Source organism: Lithobates pipiens, unplaced genomic scaffold, assembly GCF_037356315.1.
Source record: "Lithobates pipiens isolate NorthernLeopardFrog02 unplaced genomic scaffold, aLitPip1_a1.2 Scaffold_16, whole genome shotgun sequence".
NCBI classification, from domain to species: Eukaryota; Metazoa; Chordata; class Amphibia; order Anura; family Ranidae; genus Lithobates; species Lithobates pipiens.
Window position 1 is genome coordinate 102,681,899 of NW_027507748.1, and position 23,101 is coordinate 102,704,999.

The 23,101-nt window shown below is 42.9% G+C and overlaps 1 protein-coding gene across 2 annotated transcripts in view; it reads right to left on the minus strand.

The window, feature by feature from the left end:
- RIOX2 (ribosomal oxygenase 2) overlaps positions 1–23,101 on the minus strand; it is a 52,156-nt gene that overhangs the window by 16,141 nt on the left and 12,914 nt on the right. For both annotated transcript variants that reach the window (XM_077480180.1, XM_077480181.1), the window contains exons 2-8: positions 19,499–19,918; positions 17,825–17,944; positions 9,249–9,377; positions 9,053–9,156; positions 7,840–7,942; positions 6,499–6,676; positions 1,377–1,462 (exon numbers count right to left, since the gene is read on the minus strand). In XM_077480180.1, the coding sequence (XP_077336306.1) occupies positions 1,377–1,462; positions 6,499–6,676; positions 7,840–7,942; positions 9,053–9,156; positions 9,249–9,377; positions 17,825–17,944; positions 19,499–19,915 (1,137 nt within the window). In that variant the 5' untranslated portion in view covers positions 19,916–19,918. The remainder of the gene's footprint in view (positions 1–1,376; positions 1,463–6,498; positions 6,677–7,839; positions 7,943–9,052; positions 9,157–9,248; positions 9,378–17,824; positions 17,945–19,498; positions 19,919–23,101) is intronic.

Genomic DNA, 23,101 nt, shown 5'->3' on the forward strand with positions numbered 1-23,101 from the left:
ACACCGCCGAGCAGCTCTGGGAAACACCATGCTGCATGAGAAGACGCAGATCCTTACCGACTAAGAGGCCTCCAGGAGGTCACAAGCTGAGCTGCTGAGAGAACGGCCTGGATAAGGGCTATCGGGGGGGGCAAGGTGTTTGTTTACTACCCCCCCCCCCCCCCCCCCCAATAAAAATAAACCACCAGCCACCACTGTATAGTTGTGGATTTATTGTACATAAATCTGCCTCTACACCTATGCACATTTAGGATGATGCATTTCCCTAATGTAATATATAACTGTGTTTTGGTTCTGCACTCTTTGCATTTTATATTGTCTTACTGAATCAATACTACTTTTTCACCCTTTGGATATGTAATGGACCTGCACAAGACTGTATAGAAAGACTATAGCAATTGTCTTACTAAATAAGTCAATACTATCCCTTTGGCCTTTGAGTGTGTAACTGACCTCCGGGCATTTGATTTTTTTTTTTTACTTTTTTTTCTGTCAGTAAATTTTGTAACTAAGTAATATTTGGCATTCACCGATGTGCGCTGAGGCACCACTGATAGGCTGAAATGGTGGGCATTGATAAGGTGGCACTTATGGGCACTGATGAGGAGGCACTAATATGCCACACTTATGGGCACTGATGAGCACCGATAGGCAGCACTGGCTGCACTAATAGGCGGCACTGGTGGGCACGGATAGGCGGCATGGATAGGTGGTACAGATGGGCACTGATGGCACTAACTGCATGGCACTGATTTGTGGCACTTGTGGGCACCGATTGCTGCCACTGGTGGGCTCTGATCACTGGCATTGGTGGACACTGTATGCTGGCATTGGTGGGCATATTTTTACGCTTTATTTATATATTGTAATCAGGGCACTGATGATCAGTGCCCCGATTACTTCCCTAGCTGTCCCCTGTGAGGAGATGCCGCTGATCTGCTCGCCTCTCCTCACACTCTGTCAGTGTGAGGCGAGGAGAGCTGATTACCACCATCTCCGTGTTTACAGGTGACCGGACACAGCCGATCGCATTGTTAAAGAGACCCAGACATGGCTCTTTACAAAGATCGGGGCCGCACCATGTCCTAGCAACACGGTGCGGCCACGATCACTGCAGGCACGCGAGCCAAGAACAAGAGTTCCACCGCCCCACCGTCATTTGACGGTGGGTGTGCGGCAAGCGGTTAAAGTGTAAAACAAAGAATCTGCTTTTCGTGCTTTCAATATTCTATGGGAAACCAGAAGGGAGAGTGAGAATGGTTGTTACATGCGTAAAGCAGAAATCAATGAAGCTTAAACCCATGTAGATACAGGTAAACTATGCTCAGATGCAGAAAATTGTCTTGAACAAAACATAATTCCAGAAAACTACTCACAAGCATCGTAGGAACGCGATCTACTGTAATGGCGGCATAATCCTGGTACTGCAGTCTGATTGTGCTGTTTAGGTTTGGAGGATGGACTACACAAAAAAAAAAAAGCCAAATATATACAAATAAGTACATACCATTAGTAGTCGGACATATGTCAATGCTTAATATATTTCTCCTGTAGCATTAGAGCAGATGCTGGATGTAGAGCAGAGACTGCAGTCCACATTCATCTAAAGAGGTGCAAAATCAGGAAAGGGCACTTCACTGAGCCCTTGTGTGGATAACAATAATCACCATTTCTGCACTGTGCTGGATGGATTACTCTTCAGATTCCAGGAAAGTGTCTACATTTCCTTTAAAGTTTAAAATGAAAAGGATATGCTCTCCCACCCACTTCATTCTTCTAACCAAATGTGTTACTCACATTACAGACATCAGATTGAGGCAAATGATCTTGCATGGACCTGTCAAGAACGAGCATCCTGTACCCATCTAGGACAATACTTACATGCCAGCCATTATCCTCTGGACAAGCCTGGTGCATGTGTGCTGGTTAGAATGTCCACTGCAGGATAAATACAGGCAAAGGGCGACTAGCAGATTGTACTGCCTGTGGTTTACATAAAGGGGCAAGGGGTGGAACAGTTGATATTACTTCTTATAAGCAATGTATAGTCCTTTCAGCTATCTTTTTGTAAATATTTTTGCCAATTAACAGACTACACATCTAATGAAGTTTCATTATATAATGTTTAGCATTACAGGATCTACTGGTAGTTACTGTCATAATCACATTCAGGGTCCATGCACACTGGGCATAAAAAAATAATAAAAAATCCTACTTATACAGGCTTTGGAATTTTTTTCTTCAGGCTGTAAAAGCAACTCTATGTTAGTCTATTTGTCCATGCACATTAGGGAGTACAGGCATATTTGCAGAGAATTGTTTTCAGGCAAAAAGCAACAACATCACAATTGTATTCGAGTGGAGCTTTAGGGCAGAAAAAAATAACACTTGACACCCATAAACATGGCATTTAAGGGTCCAATTCACACAGGGGCAACTCAGATCCGACTTCAAGTCGCCTCAGGTCGCACAACATGTAGAAATCAATGTAAGTGAATGAGAGCCGTCTTAATGCACACTACTGAAGTCGCTCCGACTTCAGAAAAGGTTCCTGTACTACTTCTATCCGACTTGTAGGCGACCCATTGATTTCAATGGAGGTCGCCTCCAAGTCGGATGTTCGTCTATACGGAGGTGACTCTCACAGAATTATCAGCTCTCAAGGGGGAACTCCACGCCAAATTTATTTTAAAAAAATGGCGTGGGTACCCCCTCCGAGAGCATACCAGGCCTTTAGGTTTGGTATGGATTTTAAGGGGAACCCCCTACGCCGAAAAAAACGGCGTGGGGGACCCCCCAGATCCATAACAGACCCTTATCCGAGCACGCTACTCGGCCGGCCAGGAAAGGGGGTGGGGACGAGCGAGCGCCCCCCCCTTCCTGATCCGTACCAGGCCGCGTGCCCTCAACATGGGGTGGTGCCTTGGGGAAGGGGGGGCACGCAGCCCCCCCCACCCAAAGCACCTTGTCCCCATGTAATAAGGGGGCCCCCCACCCTATGTGAATGAGTATGGGGTACAATGTACCCCTACCAATTCACCTGTGAAAAAAATGTACAAATAAAAAAAACACAACACACAAGGGTTAAAATAGTTTATTGCACAGCTCCGGGGGTCTTCTCGCCAGACTGGAGCCCAGCTTTCTTCTTCACCGCCGCCCTCTTCTTCCGACTTCGGTTGCCCGGTCTTCTGTCGCCGCTGCCGCTGTCTTCTGTTCTTCTCTTCTGGAGATGTTGCCTCGTCGCTGTCTCCGGTCACTATGACAGGAGACGCGGGACTTCCCCGGATGATGTCCCAGCCCATTATGATGTCACAGTCCCAGGTATCCTCTGGGCGACAGAAGACCGGGCCACCATCAGTAAAAGAGCTAGAAGAAGGCGCGGTGGCCCGGCAAGAAGAACCAAAGAGGGGGACAAGACCCCCGAAGTCGGAAGAAGAGGGCGGCAGCGAAGAAGAAAGCCGGGCTCCTCCGCTAGTAAAAGAGCAGAAGATAGCGGAAGAGTCCGGCGAGAAGACCCCCGGAGCTGTGCAATAAACTATTTTAACCCTTGTGTGTGTTTTTTTGTACATTTTTTTCACAGGTGAATGGGTAGGGGTACATTGTACCCCATACTCATTCACATAGGGTGGGGGGCCGGGATCCGGGGGCCCCCAACGGCCAGGGTTGTCGGGAAGAGGCCCTTGTCCTCATCAACATGGGGACAAGGTGCCTTGGAGAAGGGGGGGCCGCGCGGCCCCCCCCTCCCCAAGTCACCCCCCCATGTTGAGGGCACGCGACCTGGTACGGATCAGGAAGGGGGGGGGGGGGGCGCTCGCTCGTCCCCACCCCCTTTCCTGGCCGGCCGGGTAGCGTGCTCGGATAAGGGTCTGGTATGGATCTGGGGGGACCCCCCACGCCGTTTTTTCGGTGTAGGGGTTCCCCTTAAAATCCATACCAGACCTAAGGGCCTGGTATGCTCTCGGAGGGGGAACCCACGCCAAATTTTTTAAATAAATTTGGCGTGGAGTTTCCCCTTAAGAGCTCATTCTCTGATTGGCCACGGCAAAAGTCTGGCCTGGGGCGACTTAAAGTCGTGTTGTAAGTCGCCCCAAGTCGTGTTTAAGTCGTGTCCAAGTTGCCTCCAAAAGTCGTGTTGAAAGTTGTGTTGCCCCTGTGTGAACCGGCTCTAAGAGCGATTAGCGAAAAAATGAAATGAGAGGTGCTAGGATATAGATGGCCAGCAGAGGGAGTGTTAATGTAGTTAATGCAAAGCATACCTCTGCTCTTTCATTGGTATGGGTTATAAACCGGGTACACACTAGTTCTTTTTTGTGCAACCCAGCTTTTTGTACGAAAAAAAAAAACCTGACAAACCTGGTTGGAGCCACTGTACTAACCATGAAAGATGGGTTTAGCGAACTCCCCCGCTGAGCTGTTGAGTTCTGACATGGGGAAGTCTCCTCTCCCCCCCCCCCCCCCCCCACCAGAATACTACGATCAGCGTTCTCTGCCATTGGCTGAGAGCGCTACTGGTTTTCCAGCATGCACGCCCGACAGAAGCTGGCCAACCAGCCAGCTTCTATAACATAGACCAACATACACACATGCCGAATGTCGGGCATTTTTTATTTTTTTTTTAAATTGGCCGTTTTCTCCTGACATTCGGCCTGTGTTTGCAGGGCTAGTTTCAAAAAACAGTAGTGGAAGCAAACATTTTCAATGTGTGATTTAATGGTCAAAAATGTATCCATGAATATTAAGTATTTCTAGAAGTACGTGAACTATATTTATTCATTACAAATGAAGGTTCCGTTTCAAGCTTTGTAGTGCTACAAATTGATTGTACTTTATGCTCGCTTGCATAAGTCGGCCAACTCATTGACAACACCCCCTCTGTGCCACTTATGTTAATTCAGCAGTTGTTAAGTAGGAAGGTGAAGTAAGGATGAGTCAAATAAAGGTCTTCCTTCTGAGAGATGGATTACTTTTGAAGATGACAGACTGCAGTGTGCATATACCAGTTCAGCAGAGGATTTCTGAACATCTCACCTACAGGCTTTGTGGCTCGGTGACAATCAAACCTTAGTGTTGTACAATGGTATAAGATATATTCAAAGTGTTGGGGGGACATTGTGGAGGAAGGCTGTGTTTAGGAAAGGCAAGTGCAAGATAAACCTGTCAGGGCCCATTCAAATTCTGCCATTCTGGTATGTTGTGTTAACACACATCTTGTCATGAGTTAACGTGTGTTGCGTTGAGGCAGCCTATTCATTTTGAATGCGCTTCTAATGCAGTTAATTGCAAAGCATACCTTCTGACAACACAGTGCACCATAACACATAGCAATGCATTAGGCTGCATTGTAGTAGTGGGCTGCAATGCATGTGTACTGGAGCTGTGTTACCAGCGGTGTGCCACTGAATCACACTTTTAACATGTGCTGGTACATTAGTATGTTGCAGTGCCATTCATTTTGGAGTCCAGCAAACCACAAAAGCACAGTACCTTAACCACTTATCAGCCAGGTCAATTCTAACATTTCTCTCCTACATGTAAAAATCATAATTTTTTTGCTAGAAAATTACATAGAACCCCGAACACAGAAAAAAAAAAAGTTTTGTGCTTTAAAAAAAAATAGTAAAGTAGGCCCAATTTTTTTGCATAATGTGAAAGATGAAGTTACTTCGAGTAAATAGATACCCAACATGTCACAATTCAAAACTGCACACACTCGTGGAATGGCACCAAACTTCGGTACTTAAAAATCCCCATAGGCGACGCTATAATATTTTTTACTGGTTACATGTTTTGAGTTACAGAGGAGGTCTAGGGCTAGAACTATTGCTCTGGCTCTAATGTTCGCAGCAATATCTCACTTGTGTGGTTTGAACACCGTTTTTATATGTGGGCGGGTCTTACCTCTGCCTTTGTCTCTGCGTGCGAGCACACTGGGACAGGGGTGCTTTCATTTTTAGTTTTTTTGTTAATTTTACTTTTTTTGTTTGACATAAAAAAAAATAAAAAAAAAAATTTTTGATCACTTTTATTCCTATTACAAAAAAATAAAAACGTTCTCGGCTTTCCAGCCTAGGCGGCATAATTTGTTTGAATGCAGAGGCCAGGCGTAATGTTATAACATCGTGCCCGGCCTCCGAACAACCATAGAGACTCCAGCAACCATCTGGTCTGCCGGAAATCTCTATGGTAAACATCTGAGGGCAGCGGATCCTGTCTCCGAGTCGGTAGAAGCACGGGGCGTCCCCTCTTGCCACCCGAAAGAATGATCGACCGCGGTGGAACAGCCCTATGATCGTTCTTACGGCGCATTGCCGGCTGAAAAAGCCGATATCTGAATGATGCCTGTAGCTGCAGGGATCATTCAGATATACCAAACACAAAGTCAAGGATGTCATATGACGGCCAGAAGTGGTTACAGCAAATACATCTTAGCAAAGCATTCATTTTACAACGTATGAATGTAATAATTATATAGGAAAGAAGACGCTGTAACAAACACACCTGATTTCTTTGCGTTTCCTTTCTCCTGAGTGCCGTCTTTCACATAGGGTGGCAGTCTACTCCCCATGAAGTCCCGCAACATTTCACATGAACGCAGCTGGCACCCTCCTTCTATCCGGTTAGCCAAGTCCTTCAAGAGACCAGCCAGGGTGCTGCCTGCACTAGTAGGACCTAAACACTAAACACAGATGCATATAACATGCTAAACAAATGAGCCATACAGTTTGAGATTTAGACACAATTAGAAAGTTTTTTCCAAATTTTATATTCAGAAGAAACATAAAAGTAAAAACTTCACTGTGAAAAAACAGCTGGCAACAATGAGTTATATAAATGTTATTAGCGGAGCAGACTTACAACTGGCTTTAAGATGGATGCAATGTTCCCAGGACACAATTCAATCCTAAATAGATGTAAGCAAAGATGTTGGGATACAACTAAGGGAGCGGTCATTTTGGTTTCACGCCTATCTGCACTAACTAAATGGGCCACTAACCTTAAAGAGCGGAGTTCCACCCAAAAGTGGAAATTCCACTCATTTGTCTCCTACCCACTCTGGTGCCACATTTGGCACCTTTTGGGGGGGGGGGGGGGGCAGGATACCTGTCTTTAACAGGTTCCTATCCCCACTTCCGAGAGTCCAGGCCGTTGCGAATTACATCACAGCTCGGCTCACTCCTCGCTGCCGGGTCAGTGGAAGAGCGCAGTGGTGCATTGTGCATGCACAGTAGGGACCCAGCGTGAAGCTGTAATGCTACACTGCTGGGTTCCCTTACCCACAATGGCGGCAGCAGCAACCGACAGCCAATAGAAACAGCGGCTATGGTGCCAACATCGCTGGACTCATGGACAGGTAAGTGTCCTATTACTAAAAGTCAGCACTTTCAGTATGTGTAGCTGCTGGCTTTTAATTTTATTTTTGCAGGTGTGGGCGGAACTCCTCTTAAAACAAGCATGCATCCTGAGAGATCTATAATCTTTTCTGTATACCCATTCTAGATATGACTCACTTGGTTTTGTAAAGGGAGGATGACAGCCCTGAATTTTGTGCCTAAAAAAAAAAAAAAAAAAAAAAAAAGAAACATTTGCAGTGGCAGCTCCAATATGTCAATCCCCACAGTCTCTCTCTAAACCAACAGCTGACCCTGGTGTAATGCCTGTGTGTGCAGCAACACGTGTCTACTGAAATCTGGTTTACTGAGAGTGTGAACTAGGATCTCATATCACCTAGAATTGTTGCTAAAGGGTGAAAGCCCATTCTATCACTTCTCCATTTATCTATAAGGTTGGTCCAAAGGTCTCTATACACAATGAAGAATAGCAAAGAGGTGTGGTTTTTACCAGTAATTGTTGGAGAGGAATGCCCTTTCTCAGGTCCACATTTTCCTTCGCACCATCATGTAGGAGTGCAGGCATCAGGTCCTGCACATAGTCTGCCCAGGAGCTTTACACAGGACAGAGAGAAATAGTACAATGTTACAAATCAGTAAGGAGAAATACCATGGTTTTGCAGGATAACATTTTTGTTATGGTAATACATAAAAAAAAACATAAAACCCTGAGAGCAATAATGGAGAGGTGGTCCCTGCCAGAGGTGTAACTAGAACATTCAAGGCAACGGCACAAGAAAACATGAAGGGCCAGCCCCCCTTTCCATTCTGAGCCCCAGGATTCCAATTATGGGAGAGCACACATCCTACGCTCTCTATGACTGCTGTGTTTTTCATACACAGCTGATCAGAGATCACGGTAAAGCGGCAATCATCTGATAACATGTAAACAGACTTGCTGTTTATCGGCAGTCCTTTCCTCCCACACTGTGTCTATGTGAGGAAAGGAAAGCCGATAACCGGCAAGACTGTCAAGTACATTGTTTACACTGATAATCAAGGCACTGATCATCAGTGCTCATCAATACCAGTGCCTCCTCAGCAGGGCTCTGAGCCTTTGCATGGTGATGATTGGCCTAGAGGCAAGCTGGATGCCACACAGACACGGGAATAGACAAGATTGTTATTCCATTATTATACGAGAAATGTCTGTAAATCCATCATTCCATACATAAGGTTTGCATGAACACTTCATTTGTCTGCAGGTTTCCCACAGAAATGAACCCAAAAAAGTACAGGTCTTCAAAATAGACATTTCAGGAGCCTGGAGAAGCAAGAAGGAAGTAAAACATTTACAAATTTGATTGTGAAGTCTTGCAAGGTCTAAAAATCAGAAACAAGGTAGACATGTGCAAGGTGCACATCATGTAAATTATTTTCTCAGTACAATATACCCCTTTATGTAGAAGGCCATTTCACAGGGAATAATGCCTTGCTTAGCAGAGGCCATTTTAGCATTTTACCATGCTGAATACACAATATGGTAAATACAGCTGGCAGCAAAAAAGTACACAACCCAAGTATTTTCATACACAGTCAGATTTCAGTTTTGGTGGGACTTGTATACAAGGTATTTTTGTTGGTCTAGCGCATGGTACTATGTTTTTTTTTTTTTTTCAAGATTCAAGTTTACATACCATTCCTTGCATATAAAAAATACTTACATGTTCTGATAGGTGCTGATAGTCACATGCGTGGAATGTGAGGAGCCTGCAGGCGTGTCAGCCTCATGAACCACCCCTCGGGGAAAATACAACATGTCACCTTCCTAAGAGGAGAAACTGCTTTAGCGCTAAACCAACTATTATGTGTACAGACCAATTCCAACTAGTCTGGAGATATTCAGAAAAAGGCAATTACCTTTAATAAGAAATCATGAGTGGGTGTTTTAACCTTGTCCATGGGGGCCACATCATATTCTCTAGCCAGGGTAACAATGGGCTCATAGAGCCTCCAGTGCTTCTCACCCTCCACCTGCAGGATAAACACCTGGAAAGACAAACAGGGACCTTTATCAAGTAAATTAGTGACACAATTACAAAAGTATCATAAATCAATCCTGCAGCGCTCACACAAATTTGTATAGAAAAGAACAGATAACATTTGTAGCAATATAACCAATGTTTATAGTGCAGTGCAACGCAATATGAAAGTGTGTATCACATGACAGATGTGAATGAAAGCGAGCAGGAAAAGGGCACTATCCAGCAGGACACAAGCGTCTGAGTCCTAGCCACTGACACCCAGCGTGTCCAAAGATAAAAACACTGAATTGCTTACAAACGTGACAGCGTGCGCTCTAGAGCAGTCCCCGTGTATGGGACGTCACCTCCTCCTCGCTTTCTGCAATACATACACTTGGCACCAATTACAATAGTAGCCTACTTTCATCTAGCAAAGTCTATGCTACAATTTTTCTGCATTTTTCATCTCCTAGAGCTGGGTAGTCAGCCCACACTGCACAGATCTAAAACAGAATTAGCATTGACTATAACACAGTCTTTCATTCCAAACAGACTCAAAATGAAAAAGTGGTCTGAAGAAACTTATCAGCAGAGGGATGAATTTATGAATGAAGCTGAACCTTATAGTAGAACTAATAAATGTTCCCCGTGTCTATACAGTATACTTTCAATTAAAACAAAATGCAGTATTGTCCTGTGGTAGAGGACTATAAAATTATCTTTTCACAAAAGAGAAGATGAAATGTTTTAGCCAGCAATGCTACTGACATAACTGGGCTCATTATAGTCGTATAAAAAAAAGATGAGCCATACACAGTGTAATGGTGTTGGTAATCGAATGCCACCTATAACAAACAAACTAGCCAATATGTATGCACCTCATAAGAATGCAGACAATGAATTCAAGTTACGCAGATTTTACAGAGATACACAATTTCAAGAGAAATAAAGAGAATTTTTGCACTCACAGTAAAATCCTTTTCTGTGTTTACACAGAAGGATACAGTGAAGAACTGGAACCACTGGGTTATACTACCACCTGCATGAATAGGACAAGAGGTACAGACACAAAAAAAAAAAAAAAAACATCCTAGGGCAGTGATGGCGAACCTTGGCACCCCAGATGTTTTGGAACTACATTTCCCATGATGCTCATGCACTCTGCAGTGTAGTTGAGCATCATGGGAAATGTAGTCCCAAAACATCTGGGTTGCCAAGGTTCGCCAACCCTCTCCTGATGGAAATAGCCCCATCTTTTATCTCAGCATCAAGAGTTAGGACCTCAGAATCCATGCCGGGATCCCCCCATCTTTTAGGGGTTATTTAGTTTTTAATTTTGTTTTTTCATATAATTGGTAGACTGTTCAATCAACTGCAGGCTAAATGACAAGCTTGATATTATAAATTATTATAGCCTTCCAAGACTGGCAGCAGAGTCCATGCAGTCCCCAGACACGGCATGTTTGACTGCAACTACTCCGTCCTCAGAACAGCCTGTGAGGAAGTGGATCAAGGATCCGTGGGCAGATGAGGCAGAATTGCCCTGCTGTCACCATTGGATCAGTACACTCTACTTTTCCCCACTGAAACTTATGCTGCTCACGAAAGGGGAAAAAGGAATTCCACCTGGGATTCTGAGGTCCTAACTCCTAAAGCTAAGCAAAAAAAATAGAGCTGTTACCAGCAGGCAAAACCAGGGCAAACAGCAGGGCAAACAGCAGGGCGCACCCCTAAGCTGTTTTTTTGTGTTTGTACCTAGCATCCTACTCCTGTAGGTAGCAGGATTAGCCAGCGGTTCCTTATTTAAGATATTCACTGTGTCCTGCCTTGCATTTTGTAAGATCTAGGTTTCATTTAGGAGGAAGAAAACCATCAGATGGATAATCTGAGGATTATTTAAATGATCCTTTAATTTTTCACTTCACAAGTCTTCATTAAAAGATCTCTAATGGCGTCTTCTTTGCCTTTTGATACATTGGCTCAACAACTACAATTGGAGCGAAGTAAAATGTTGAAGAAGTCAAGCAAAGTAAGAAATGTCTTTAAGGCTTGGTAAATACGTGTGTTAGATCTGGGTAGTTCCATTTAATAATTTACTGCTGCACTTTTAAACACTGCAAGTTAAAATGCAACTAATTAATTGTATTAAATGTTCTATTCCCAATCTGTAAATACATCTAACATTTACTAAAACGGTGAAGATGAAATGCTACTTCTGTCATAAAACATTTGGATAAAAGCACAAATGTTTTCACTTAAGTTTAACTGGATTATAAAAATGTACTTTTCAAAGTGTATTTTGTGAAAAGCTGGGCTATTTCCATCATGCTGCACATACATTTGTGCTCATAAATTTGTGATTTCTTGAGCATTTTTCAGAGAATATGAATGATAACACAAAATCATTTCTTTCACTCATGGTTAGTGCTTGACTGAAGCCATTTATTATCAATCAACTGTGTTTACTCTTTTTTAAATCATAATGACAACAGAAAATACCCAAATGACCCTGATCAAAAGTTTACATACCCTGGTGGTTTTGGCCTGATAACATGCACACAAATTGACACAAAGGGGTTTGAATGGCTATTAAAGGTAACCATCCTCACCTGTGATCTGTTTGCTTGTAATAGGCGTGTGTATAAAAAGTCAATGAGATTCTGGACTCCTGACAGACCCTTGCATCTTTCATCCAGTGCTGCACTGACGTTTCTGGATTCTGAATAATGGGGAAAGCAAAAGAATTGTCAAAGGATCTGCAGGAAAAGGTAGTTGAACTGTATAAAACAGGAAGGGGATATAAAATGATAACCAAGTAATTGAGAATGCCAATCAGCAGTGTTCAAACTCTAATCAAGAAGTGGAAGATGAGGGGTTCTATTGAAACCAAACCACGGTCGGTAGACCAACTAAAATTTAAGCCACAACTGCCAGGAAAATTGTTCAAGATGTAAAGAAAAACCCACAAACAACTTCAGATGAAATACAGGACTGTCTGAAAACATGTGGTGTGGCTGTTTCAAGATGTACAATAAGGAGGCACTTGAAGAAAGATGGGCTGCATGGTCAAGTCATCAGAAGAAAGCCATTTCTACGTAAATGTCACAAAGTATCCCGCTTACATTACGCCAAATAGCAAAGAGACAAGCCTCAAACCTTCAGCCACAAAGTTATTTGGAGTGATTAGACCAAAATTAAGCTTTTTGGCAATAACTATAAATGCTTTTTGAAGAGGAGTCAACAAGGCCTATGAGGAAAGGTACACATTCCTACTGTGAAATGCGGAGGTGGATTGCTGATGTTTTGGGGATGTGTGAGCTATAATCACACAGGAAATTTGGTCAAAATTGATGGAAAGATGAATGCAGTACGTTATCAAAAAATACTGGAGGAACATTTGCATTTATCAGCCAGAAAGCTGCGCATGGGACGTACTTGGGCATTCCAACATGACAATGATCCAAAACACAAGGCCAAGTCGACCTGTCATTGGCTAAATTAGAGTAAAGTGAAGGTTCTGGAGTGGCCACCTCAGTCTCCTGACTGGGGAGATCTCAAACGAGCAGTTCATGCAAGACAGCCCAAGAATTTACAGGAACTGGAGGCTTTTGCCAAGAAGAATGGGCAGCTTTACCATCTGAGAAGATAAAGAGCCTCATCCCCAAAAGACTTCTAGCTGTCATTGATGTTAAAGGGGGTAAACTTGTAAACTTTTGATCAGGGTCATTTGGGTAGTTTCTCTTGCCATTATGATTTAAAAAGAGTAAACACAGTTGATTGATAATAAATGGCTTCAGCCAAACAATAACCATGAGTGAAATCATAAATTCTGCCAGGGTATGTAAACTTATGAGCACAGCTGTACAGCTTCTGGGTTATATTGCCACCTAATGCAAACTGGAAAGATTACCAGAAATCATGAAATAGGTATATATATATATATATATATATATATATATATATATATATATATATATATATATATATATATATATATATATATATATATATATATATTAGTATCAGTGTTTTTTAGGTGAGATTAAAGAAATGTGCACTATTGTTTCTGTAATACAGGTATAAACAACATACATATATGTGGTATCGCTGCAATCGTCAGGAGCAGGAGAATTATTTTTGGGTTGTTCTTTGGTGGTAGGTTATGAAAATAGCAAGAAATCTACAGCTAAATTACAAAAATATAGGACGCTCTACGCTGATTTACACTACACGAGTTCGCTGCTCATTGGATATAAGCTGTTTTAAAGAGACCTCTTTTTTGAGTACCCTATGTTTATTGTTAATAAAAATTGGATACATTTTAAAAACCTACTACACTATGGTCTGCTTTTTCTGATTAAAATGGGCTCTATGGAGATAAACTAAAGGAGGAGAGTGGAGTTGGAGAGAGGAGCCTTAAAGGGACCCGCACTTGTGCTGTGACCATCTTCTTGCCATATGTGTTTTTATAAAGAAAGTGAAAGAGAAGTGTGGATCCAGAAAGAGGAGCCTTTAAGGGACCCTCACTTATACGCTCTGGTCTCCTTGCCTTGAGGTAAGGAGCCATTACTTACTTAAGTGTGCAGACACAGTGAAGAGAACACTGGGAAGTGGTTACTGGATTCATATGCACATTGGTTGTCACAGAAAAGCATGTGCACTTTAAGAGACGCTTTTTCTCCTCCTTTTTTGAACTTTGGTTTCTACTTTATACTTTATTTTTTACACCCTCTGCTTTCCACTAGCTCTGTAGTGTGTTTACCTATATAGCTTATTTTTTCAATTTTAATGAATTGTTTTTTTGGGCTTTTATATATATTTTTAATATATTAGATGCCTTTCAGTTTTGTGGTCAGTACATTGGACTATTTACACTTACCACTGAAGTTTCACATGCACAATTTGTCTTTGGAGTTATTCACTTCTGCTCAATTTTCCTTTTCAAAATATCTGATATATATATATTTTTTACGCATATTTTTTTTGCACTTTATGGGACTTCAATTCTGAGCTTGATACCCAATATTTCACATTAATATATTCCTTTTGATCATTTAATACCTGTGTGTGTTAACACCTCTGTAGGGGGTTTGCAGTTTGTCACCGTGCACTTTATATTTATTTTTGCCACTTTATTTATATATTCCATTATATTTAACCACTTGCCGCCCGCCCTATTACAAAAAGACGGCGGCAAAGTGGTTTGATAATCCTGACGGGACGTCATATGACGTCCTCAGGATTATGAGCCGCTGCGCGCCCCCGGGGGCGCGCATCGCGGCGATCGTTGTTGCGGGGTGTCAGTCTGACACCCGGCAACTACGATCTCGGTAAAGAGTCTCCGACGGAGACTCTTTACTACGTGATCAGCCGTGTCCAATCACGGCTGATCACATTGTAAATGGGAAGAGCCGGTGATCGGCTTTTCCTCACTCGCGTCTGTCAGACGCGAGTAGAGGAGAGCCGATCGGCTGCTCCTCTGACAGGGGGGGTCTGTGCTGATCGATTATCAGCACAGCCCCCCCGAGGATGCCCACACGGGACCACCAGACCACCAGGGAAAAGGTAATCCTCCCTAGACCACCAGGGATGCCAATGGTCAGCACAATGGATGCCAATCAGTGCCCATAATGGATGCCAATCAGTGCCCACAATGGGCATCACTGATTGGCATGCATTATTGTTTGGCACTGATTGGCATCCATTAGTACAGTATAACACCAATGCCGCCTATGAGTGCCCACCTGTGCCGCCTATGAGTGCCCACCCATGCCCATCTGTGCCGCCTATCCATGCCCATCTGTGCCGCCTATCCATGCCCATCTGTGCCGCCTATCCATGCCCATCTGTGCCGCCCATCCATGCCCATCTGTGCCGCCCATCCATGCCAATCCGTGCCAGCTATCAGTGCCAATTTGTGCCACCTATCAGTGTCCATCCATGTCGCCCATCCGTGCCGCCTATCAGTGTCCATCAATGCCACCTCATCAGTGCCACTTCATTGGTGCCCATCAGTGTAGCCCCATCAGTGAAGGAGAAAACGTACTTATTTACAAAGTTTTGAAACTGAAACAAAAAAAAAACATTTTTGTTTAAAAATTTTCGGTATTTTTTTATTTGTAGCGCAAAAAATAAAAACCGTAGAGGTGATCAAATACCACCAAACGAAAGCTCTATTTGTGGGAAAAAAATGATAAAAATTTCATTTGGGTACAGTGTAGCATGACCGCGCAATTGTCATTCAAAGTGCGACAGCGCTGAAAGCTCAAAATTGGTCTGGGCAGGAAGGTGTATACGTGCCCGGTATTGAAGTGGTTAAAGAGGAAGTAAACCCTGATGGGTTTACTTCCTCTTTCATTCCCTGCAAAGGCAAAGCATAATGGACTACTATGCATCGCATAGTAGCCCATTATGTGTCACTTACCTGACACAGGAGCCAGCGATGTCACCGCTGTCCCCTGTAGTCCGGCGCATCCATCTTTTCGGTGGGGTCTCGCAACTCCGCCGCTGTCATTCGGCGGAGCCGCGATGACGTCACTCCCGCGCATGCGCACGGGTGCCGACACGCGCGACAGCTCCGTTGTTTGAAATGCCGCACTCAGTGCGCCTGCGCGCCGCTGTCTACGGCGCATGCCTGTCTTCGGGCAAATATCTCCTAAACCGTATAGGTTTAGGAGATCTTTCTTGGACCTACAGGTAAGCCTTAATCTAGGCTTACCTGTAGGTCAAAGCGGTTTGTAAGGGTTTACAACCACTTTAACACTGTTATATATCACTATTGTTTACAATATTAGCTAACACCAGGCAATATATAATTCAAGCAGATAGTTCCTGGTTCTGTTTAGTGCATTGAAGCAGTTGCACTTATTTTATGAGCACTTGGCGTTTTCTTTCACGGGATATTGATGTTATTTAAACACATATAGTCCAACACCTGAAGTGTTGTATGCATAAGCTGTCTCTGTACTGCGTTTACTTATGTTTATTTGTTTGATTTTTCTTTTTCTTTATTGATATTACATTGGATTTCAATGCGATAATATTTAACACCAATAGATCCCTGGGAGTTTATATACACTTAACATTACTGGGTGTTAGCACCTCTGCAGGTGTGTTTATAGATTATCATAGTGCAATTTATTTTATTTGTTTTGGCGCCTTATTTTATGATATCTTTTCTATAAATACCCACACTGCAATTAAGTTCAGGTCATATAGAACCATCAAGAGTACATTGCACACCCAAATATTGTATTTGTCCTGCATACCATTTGAGAGTCATTTTATACGTTATTAGATAGAGTAGAAGGTGTAATAGCCCCTCTCTTACAATAGAGTAAGAATAGCGCGACATCAACTTTCCCCATAAACTTTTTCTATTGGACATGGTTTGGTCCATATCGGTGTATGCAGCTATTCATATAAATAGCCGTTACTAGGAGCAGCGCAGGAATAACCATTTACCATTACAAACATATATATATATATATATATATATATATATATTTTTTTTTTTTTTTACTATTTTGGGTCAGTATTTCTTTGATAATGAAAAAAAAAGAAAAAAGGAAATAAAAAATAAGAATAAAAAAAGAAAAAAAATCAGGAATTATTCATCACCATTTAAAAAAAATAAAAAGAAAAAAAAAAAGTCTGATTTGTCCTGGAAAAAAACAAACAAGGTATAATTCACCTGGATACCCAAAGTATTTGCAACGATAGGTACAGTTTTACTAACATATGTATAAGTAGCAAAATTGTGTTAGAAATACTGCAAGAAGAGCTAATTGGAGTGTGGCTGATCTTTTCCCATTTTCAATGAAGAGTGGAGATTGACTATGGTGTCCAGCACCCAGGTTGTCCATGTGTAGGAGAGGCCAGTCTAGGATCTGTAAGCTCCTCTCCGATCTTTGCAGTGGATCATTATCTGACAGAGCCTTTCCCATTTCTGCTGTGGATCATATTGAATAGCACCACATCCACCTTTGCTGTAGATCATTATCAGATAGTACCTCTGCCATTCTTGCTGTGAATCATTTTGGACAGCTCCTCTCCCATCCTTGCTGGTGCAGTCTACATACTTCAGAGCAGCAATGAAATTGGGAGGAATGAACCCTCCAAAACAGGGGCTTTTTGCATCTGTAAATACTTCTCCCCTTGCTTCTACACCCCTAGTAAACACAAATTTCTCAAAAAGACCAGCATTGTATACTGGGCCCCATGGATCTCCAACTTCCCCAATTCTACTTTTGTATGCTTCCATGAGTCTGACTGCTTCACCCGGCAGAAGATGAAAGAGGACAATGAGACTCAGAAATGCACTAAACCAGCAGGATATAGGCAAACAAATACATTATTTTAATGGCAGCCTCGTCTGCCTTACCTCCATCGTGTGCATTTCTACATGGCAGCACTGTTAGAAACCTTTCTAAAAAATCAATCACATACAATACACTACATAAAACAGCTTACCTCTACATCATCATGGTGAGCGGGCAGACCCTGAGAACCTGATGGTGTGATATACACATTACATCCAACAAGTGTACCAAAGAAACATTCGAGCTTCTCCATGATCTGCCACAGCTTGTCCTGTACAGAGGGAGACGTATTAAGAGGGAAAGCAATGTTTGAAAAAAATCTTTTAAAACGACAGAGATTTTTACCTTATATAATCACCTGATCTGTCCCCGAACCTTGCACCAATGGCATCCACATGAACGTAGAAGGCTTTTATCAAAGATTAATCTCCCAGTGCCACACAGTATAGGGAATGCCTCCCCAGCTAAACACACAGGGTAATAAAAACTTGATAGAGGCTCTAACTGCTTTTCATGGCAAAAAATTGAACAGCGTTTTGCATTTCAAGGGTGGTACCGCCACCAAACACAACCAATTCAAGTGAATGGGGCTAAGCCACAAATGTGAGCTTCACATGGGGTTGTGGCATGGTGGGGTGGCATTTTGAGGATTAAAACAAGCAGTGTGGTGCTCATGTTGATCATATTTACTGAATATGTCTAATGTTTTACACACTTGCCAATACAAAGTGTTAGAAAAAAAAACAAAAAAAAAAAAGCATTGTGGGGTGGCATTGCCTCATATTTGCCTGTTTAAACACCAGGAATAAGGCCTTGTGTGTGATAAAGCCCTTACAGCTGAAATGTGAACGGTTCAATTTAGATGACAGTTTGGCAGGTTTAAGGCTCGGTTCACACCAATGCGTTTTTTTGGCGCTTTTTAAAGGAGTGCACTACAGTCCATTTAACATGGTTTACTATGGGACATGTACACATCAATGCTTTTTTCAGCCACTGCATTTTTGGAAAGGGTCAGGGACTTTTTTTAAATGCAAAACTATGCTTTTCAGTACTATAGACTCCAATGGAGAAGCTGCATAAAAGCATGTGGTGCGTTTTTGCTGCCATTTGCGTTTTTTTAAATCTGGCCAAGAAATAAACCAAAAAAAAAAAAAAAAAAAATCATACAAAACACAGTAAAATCACATGTGCAAAAAACACAAAACACACAGCAAAATGCCCTGTAGAATGCACAAATCGCAAACTGCATAGATGTGAACCAAGCTTTAAGGGTCAGTATACTAAAAAGTAATATTTTTGTAATAGTTACTCAGTACCTGTTCATATATATATATATATATATATATATATATATATATATATATATATATATATATATATATATATATATATATATATATATATATATATATATATATATATATATCTATATATCTATCATCACCAAGAACTTTCTACTGCAATTAAAGAAAGATAACTAGAAGAATGGGGAAAAACCTAATAATGGCCACAGCAGGATTGAAGAACCAAAAACTCCAGAACAGAAAAAATAACTTGCAGACGTTCGGAAATATACAAGAAACAGGTTTAACTCTCCATCATTAAATATCAGTTTTAGGTAAAAAGGGACCCTGATTTTATATATAACAAAAAAACCTACTGCATGGCATACCTAAGCTTTTCTTTTATTATATAATCTGCTACTGCAGTATGAACAAAATTAAACATTTGTTATATAGAATTACACATCATCTTCCATAATCTGCTGTGTCCAAAATGTGACATTTATTCCTACAAAAGATAGAACTACGGACAATGTTCTTACATTGTATCTTTGGGGCTGATGAAACTGTATGGTGGCCTTGGCATTTCGGAAATCCTTCATGATCTCTTTGTAGTTGGCTTTTCCCCGTCTAGGTAAAAGCACCTTCTTCCCATCCTTACACTTGCACAGGTTCACATCTCTACTGTAGTAGATCCCTTGCCCGCTGGCACGTTTCAAGTCTTGCATCGGGAAGAGAGACCGATAGTAACTCTGCACACTGGGGTCACTGCGCTGGATTAACAATGGCTTCTTCTCCCAGTAAGTGCTGAAGAATTCATCTCTAGTCACTGGGGCAATGAAGCTTTCAAAGAGGCTTTGTGGTGTGGTGAAATCCAGAGGATCGGTTGATAGTGACTGTTTTTTGGTGGGTATGGCGGCATCATCATCAGCACCCACCTGTTTTGCTCTGCGTGGCATTTTCTATTGAGAGAACACTAAAATTAATATTTACACATATCAACACAAAGGCCTAAACTGGTCCCATTGACAGTCCCTTTAGACTGGTCACATAGAATGAAACATAAGTGTACCTTGCATATCTACATTGGGGTTATAAAACTGTGATAGTGTCCTTAGCTCTTTGGGATCAGAGGCATTTGGAGCAGCGATGAAGAAGAGAACTCCCCTGTCATTTAAACATATATACTCACCTACAGGGCTCAAAATTTCAAGTGTTGAGCTACTAGCCACGCCTTAAGGATTACTCGCCACCAGTTGTCACAGTAGGGGTTGGGTGAGGCAACGCCCTAAGCACCCTCCTAAATCATCTCATGAAATGCCACTTAAGGCTAGGTTCACATTGCTGCGATGCGGGAACGCCGCAAATCCGCGGCGTTTTCCCGCATCGCATACCTCCCGCCGGCAGTTCACACTGCCCTATGCGGACGGCTGGGGGTGTCAATGTTATGTTAATGACACCCCCAGATCCGTCGGCATATCGCAGTGCGATCTGCCGACTCGCACAGGAATCGGATCGCATGGTGTGAACCCCCATGCGATCCGATTCCGTTGCGGACCCCAAAAAGGGTCCCGTGCGAGTTTGCTGCGGGAGCGATGCGAATTCAGCCATACTATCTGTATGGCTGAACTCGCATCGCTACGGAGATCGGATGTGATTTGCGGTGCGAATCACATCCGGATCTCCCCCCGCAGCAGTGTGAACCCAGCCTAAATGTTTTATGCAGATTTAAGTTACAAAAATAAATTTTAACAAATGTATCAGTGACCATCATAGCAGCCTCACTAGTGCCCATCAATGCAGCAAAAGGGGACCTACTCAATATTAGGTTGGTGGTCATAAAGTAATGGCCGACTGGTATATCGTTACATTTCTTGCTGCCTGTGTATTTAAACCCAGCCATTACATTTATAGGTCTCTTTAAGTGGATCAAATTGCCCTGATAAACACAGTGGTTCCTACCACCAGGTTTGAGATCCTGTAGTAATAGATGAGCTGGCAGGTGAAACCATAGTGTGCCGCGGGGGAGCAGGTATTCCAGAAGCTGAAGCAGGGAACACTTGCAGTGGCTGGGGAGAAGCAAAGCAAGAGGTTAGCCACTGAGGCTTTTGTGTTTCGCTGGTTCACTTGAAAGGAGACCCATAAGAACATAAATATTATGAGCCAATATTTCTAACTTGTTTTTTTTAATTGAACCCCTCATAAGGGCCTATTCACACCAGCCAGGTCAGTTTCAGTGCGCTTGAAAGTTAGTTCACCGTTATTGACATAAAAAACAAAACAAAAACAAAAAAACACATGCATTACAGCACAGTCAGTACATAAAATGTTGTGCTCCCGCTCTTCATCCTGCCATCGGCTGCATGGCCTCAGCTCCTTACGACAAGAAATTGGTTTTCCAATCACACATGTGCAGTCCGCTGTTTTTACCACAGAACACCAAGCTCAACCACTGCTGCAAGAGGTAGCAGACTGAGCATGCGTGGTTAGGCAAGATGAGTGTTCATTCATTGAAAAAGAAGCCAGCATCATAAAGGACACATGGGATCGATAACAAGTCATGTCATGTGAGTGTGTAGATGTATATATAAATAGGATTTTTCATCATACTTGCATGTAAAATCCTTTTCTTTGAGTACATCATGAGACACAGAGTCAGGCTAATATTCATTACATGCTGGGACGTCCCGGAGTAATAGCCTTGAGGGGAGGGAGACACCCTGCCAAACAATAGCCATCAGAACTCATACGGCAGCCCGCAGTACACTGTGGCCCGAAAGCCAAATCCTCGGCTGCTCGAACATCCACTTGATAACATTTTGTGAACGTATACACTGAAGACCAGGTAGCAACCTTACAAATCCCAGCCACAGATTCCTGATGGCGAAAAGCCCAGGATGTTCCTACACCCCTGGTAGAATGAGCTCTCACCCTAAGACCTCTTTCACACCACACCGCACCTTGCGTTGGCTAAAAATAGCGGCGTTCTAGCGCCGGATTTGCGGCGCATTTCGGCCGCTAGCGGAGCGCTTTTACCCCCGCTAGCGGCCGCGAAAGGGTTAAAACCGCCGGCAATACCCCGCAATAGCGGCGTTTTGCCGGCGGCATTACAGCGCTGCCCCATTGATTTCAATGGGCAGCAGCGGTGGAGGAGCAGTAAACACACCGCTCCAAAGAAGCTGCTGGCAGGACTTTTTTCTGACGTCCTGCCAGTGCACCGCTGTAGTGTGAAAGCCCTCGGGGCTTTCAGACTACACACAATGGTGCAGCTTCTTTAGGGCGTTTTGCAGGCGCTATTTCTAACGCTATAGCGCCTGCAAAACGCCCTGGTGTGAAAGGGGTCTAAAGAGAGGAGCTTTATGTTTCAGACCATAGGCCTGAATGACCAATTGATGGACCCAATTGGCAATGGAAGCTGCCTGCCCCTTCTTGGGTCCTTTTGGTAAAACAAAAATAAAAGAAAGAAAAGGAGTCAGATCCTCGGATCTCCGCAGATCTAGACAGATAAACCTTGACTGCCCAGACAACGTCCAAAGAATGCAGTTGGCTCTCTTACGCCGCACAAAGCTGAGAGAAAAAAGGCAAAATAATGTTCTGATTTAAATGACAAACGACACCACCTTTGGCAAAAAGGATGGAACAGGTTGTAACATGACTTTGTCGTGGTGAAGGATCAAATATGGTTCCCTGTATGAAAGGGCCACCAACTCCGACACCCTTCTAGCCGAGGTGATAGCCATCAGGAAGACTAGCTTGCCAGACAGCAAGTCTAATGGAATTTCCTTAATAGGTTCAAATGGTTGTTTCTGTAACACAGACAGCAACAAATTCAAGTCCCAAGGACACATAGGTGACCTAATGGGGGGAAGCAAGCAAGTTGCCCTTTGCATAAAGGCTTGGATCAGTAAATGGGAGACTAAAGGCCTTTGGAAGAATACGGATAGGGCCGAAACCTGACCTCTGATTGTACTCAAAGCCAATTTCATTTTTACAGCTGACTGTAGAAAAGAGAGAATTCTCCCAATCACATATTTCCGAGGATGCCATTTTCTGGCTTCACACCAAACATATAAGTCTTCCAGATCTTATGATAAATCTTCCTAGTGACAGCTTTTCTAGCATTCACTAGAGTAGACACCACTGGT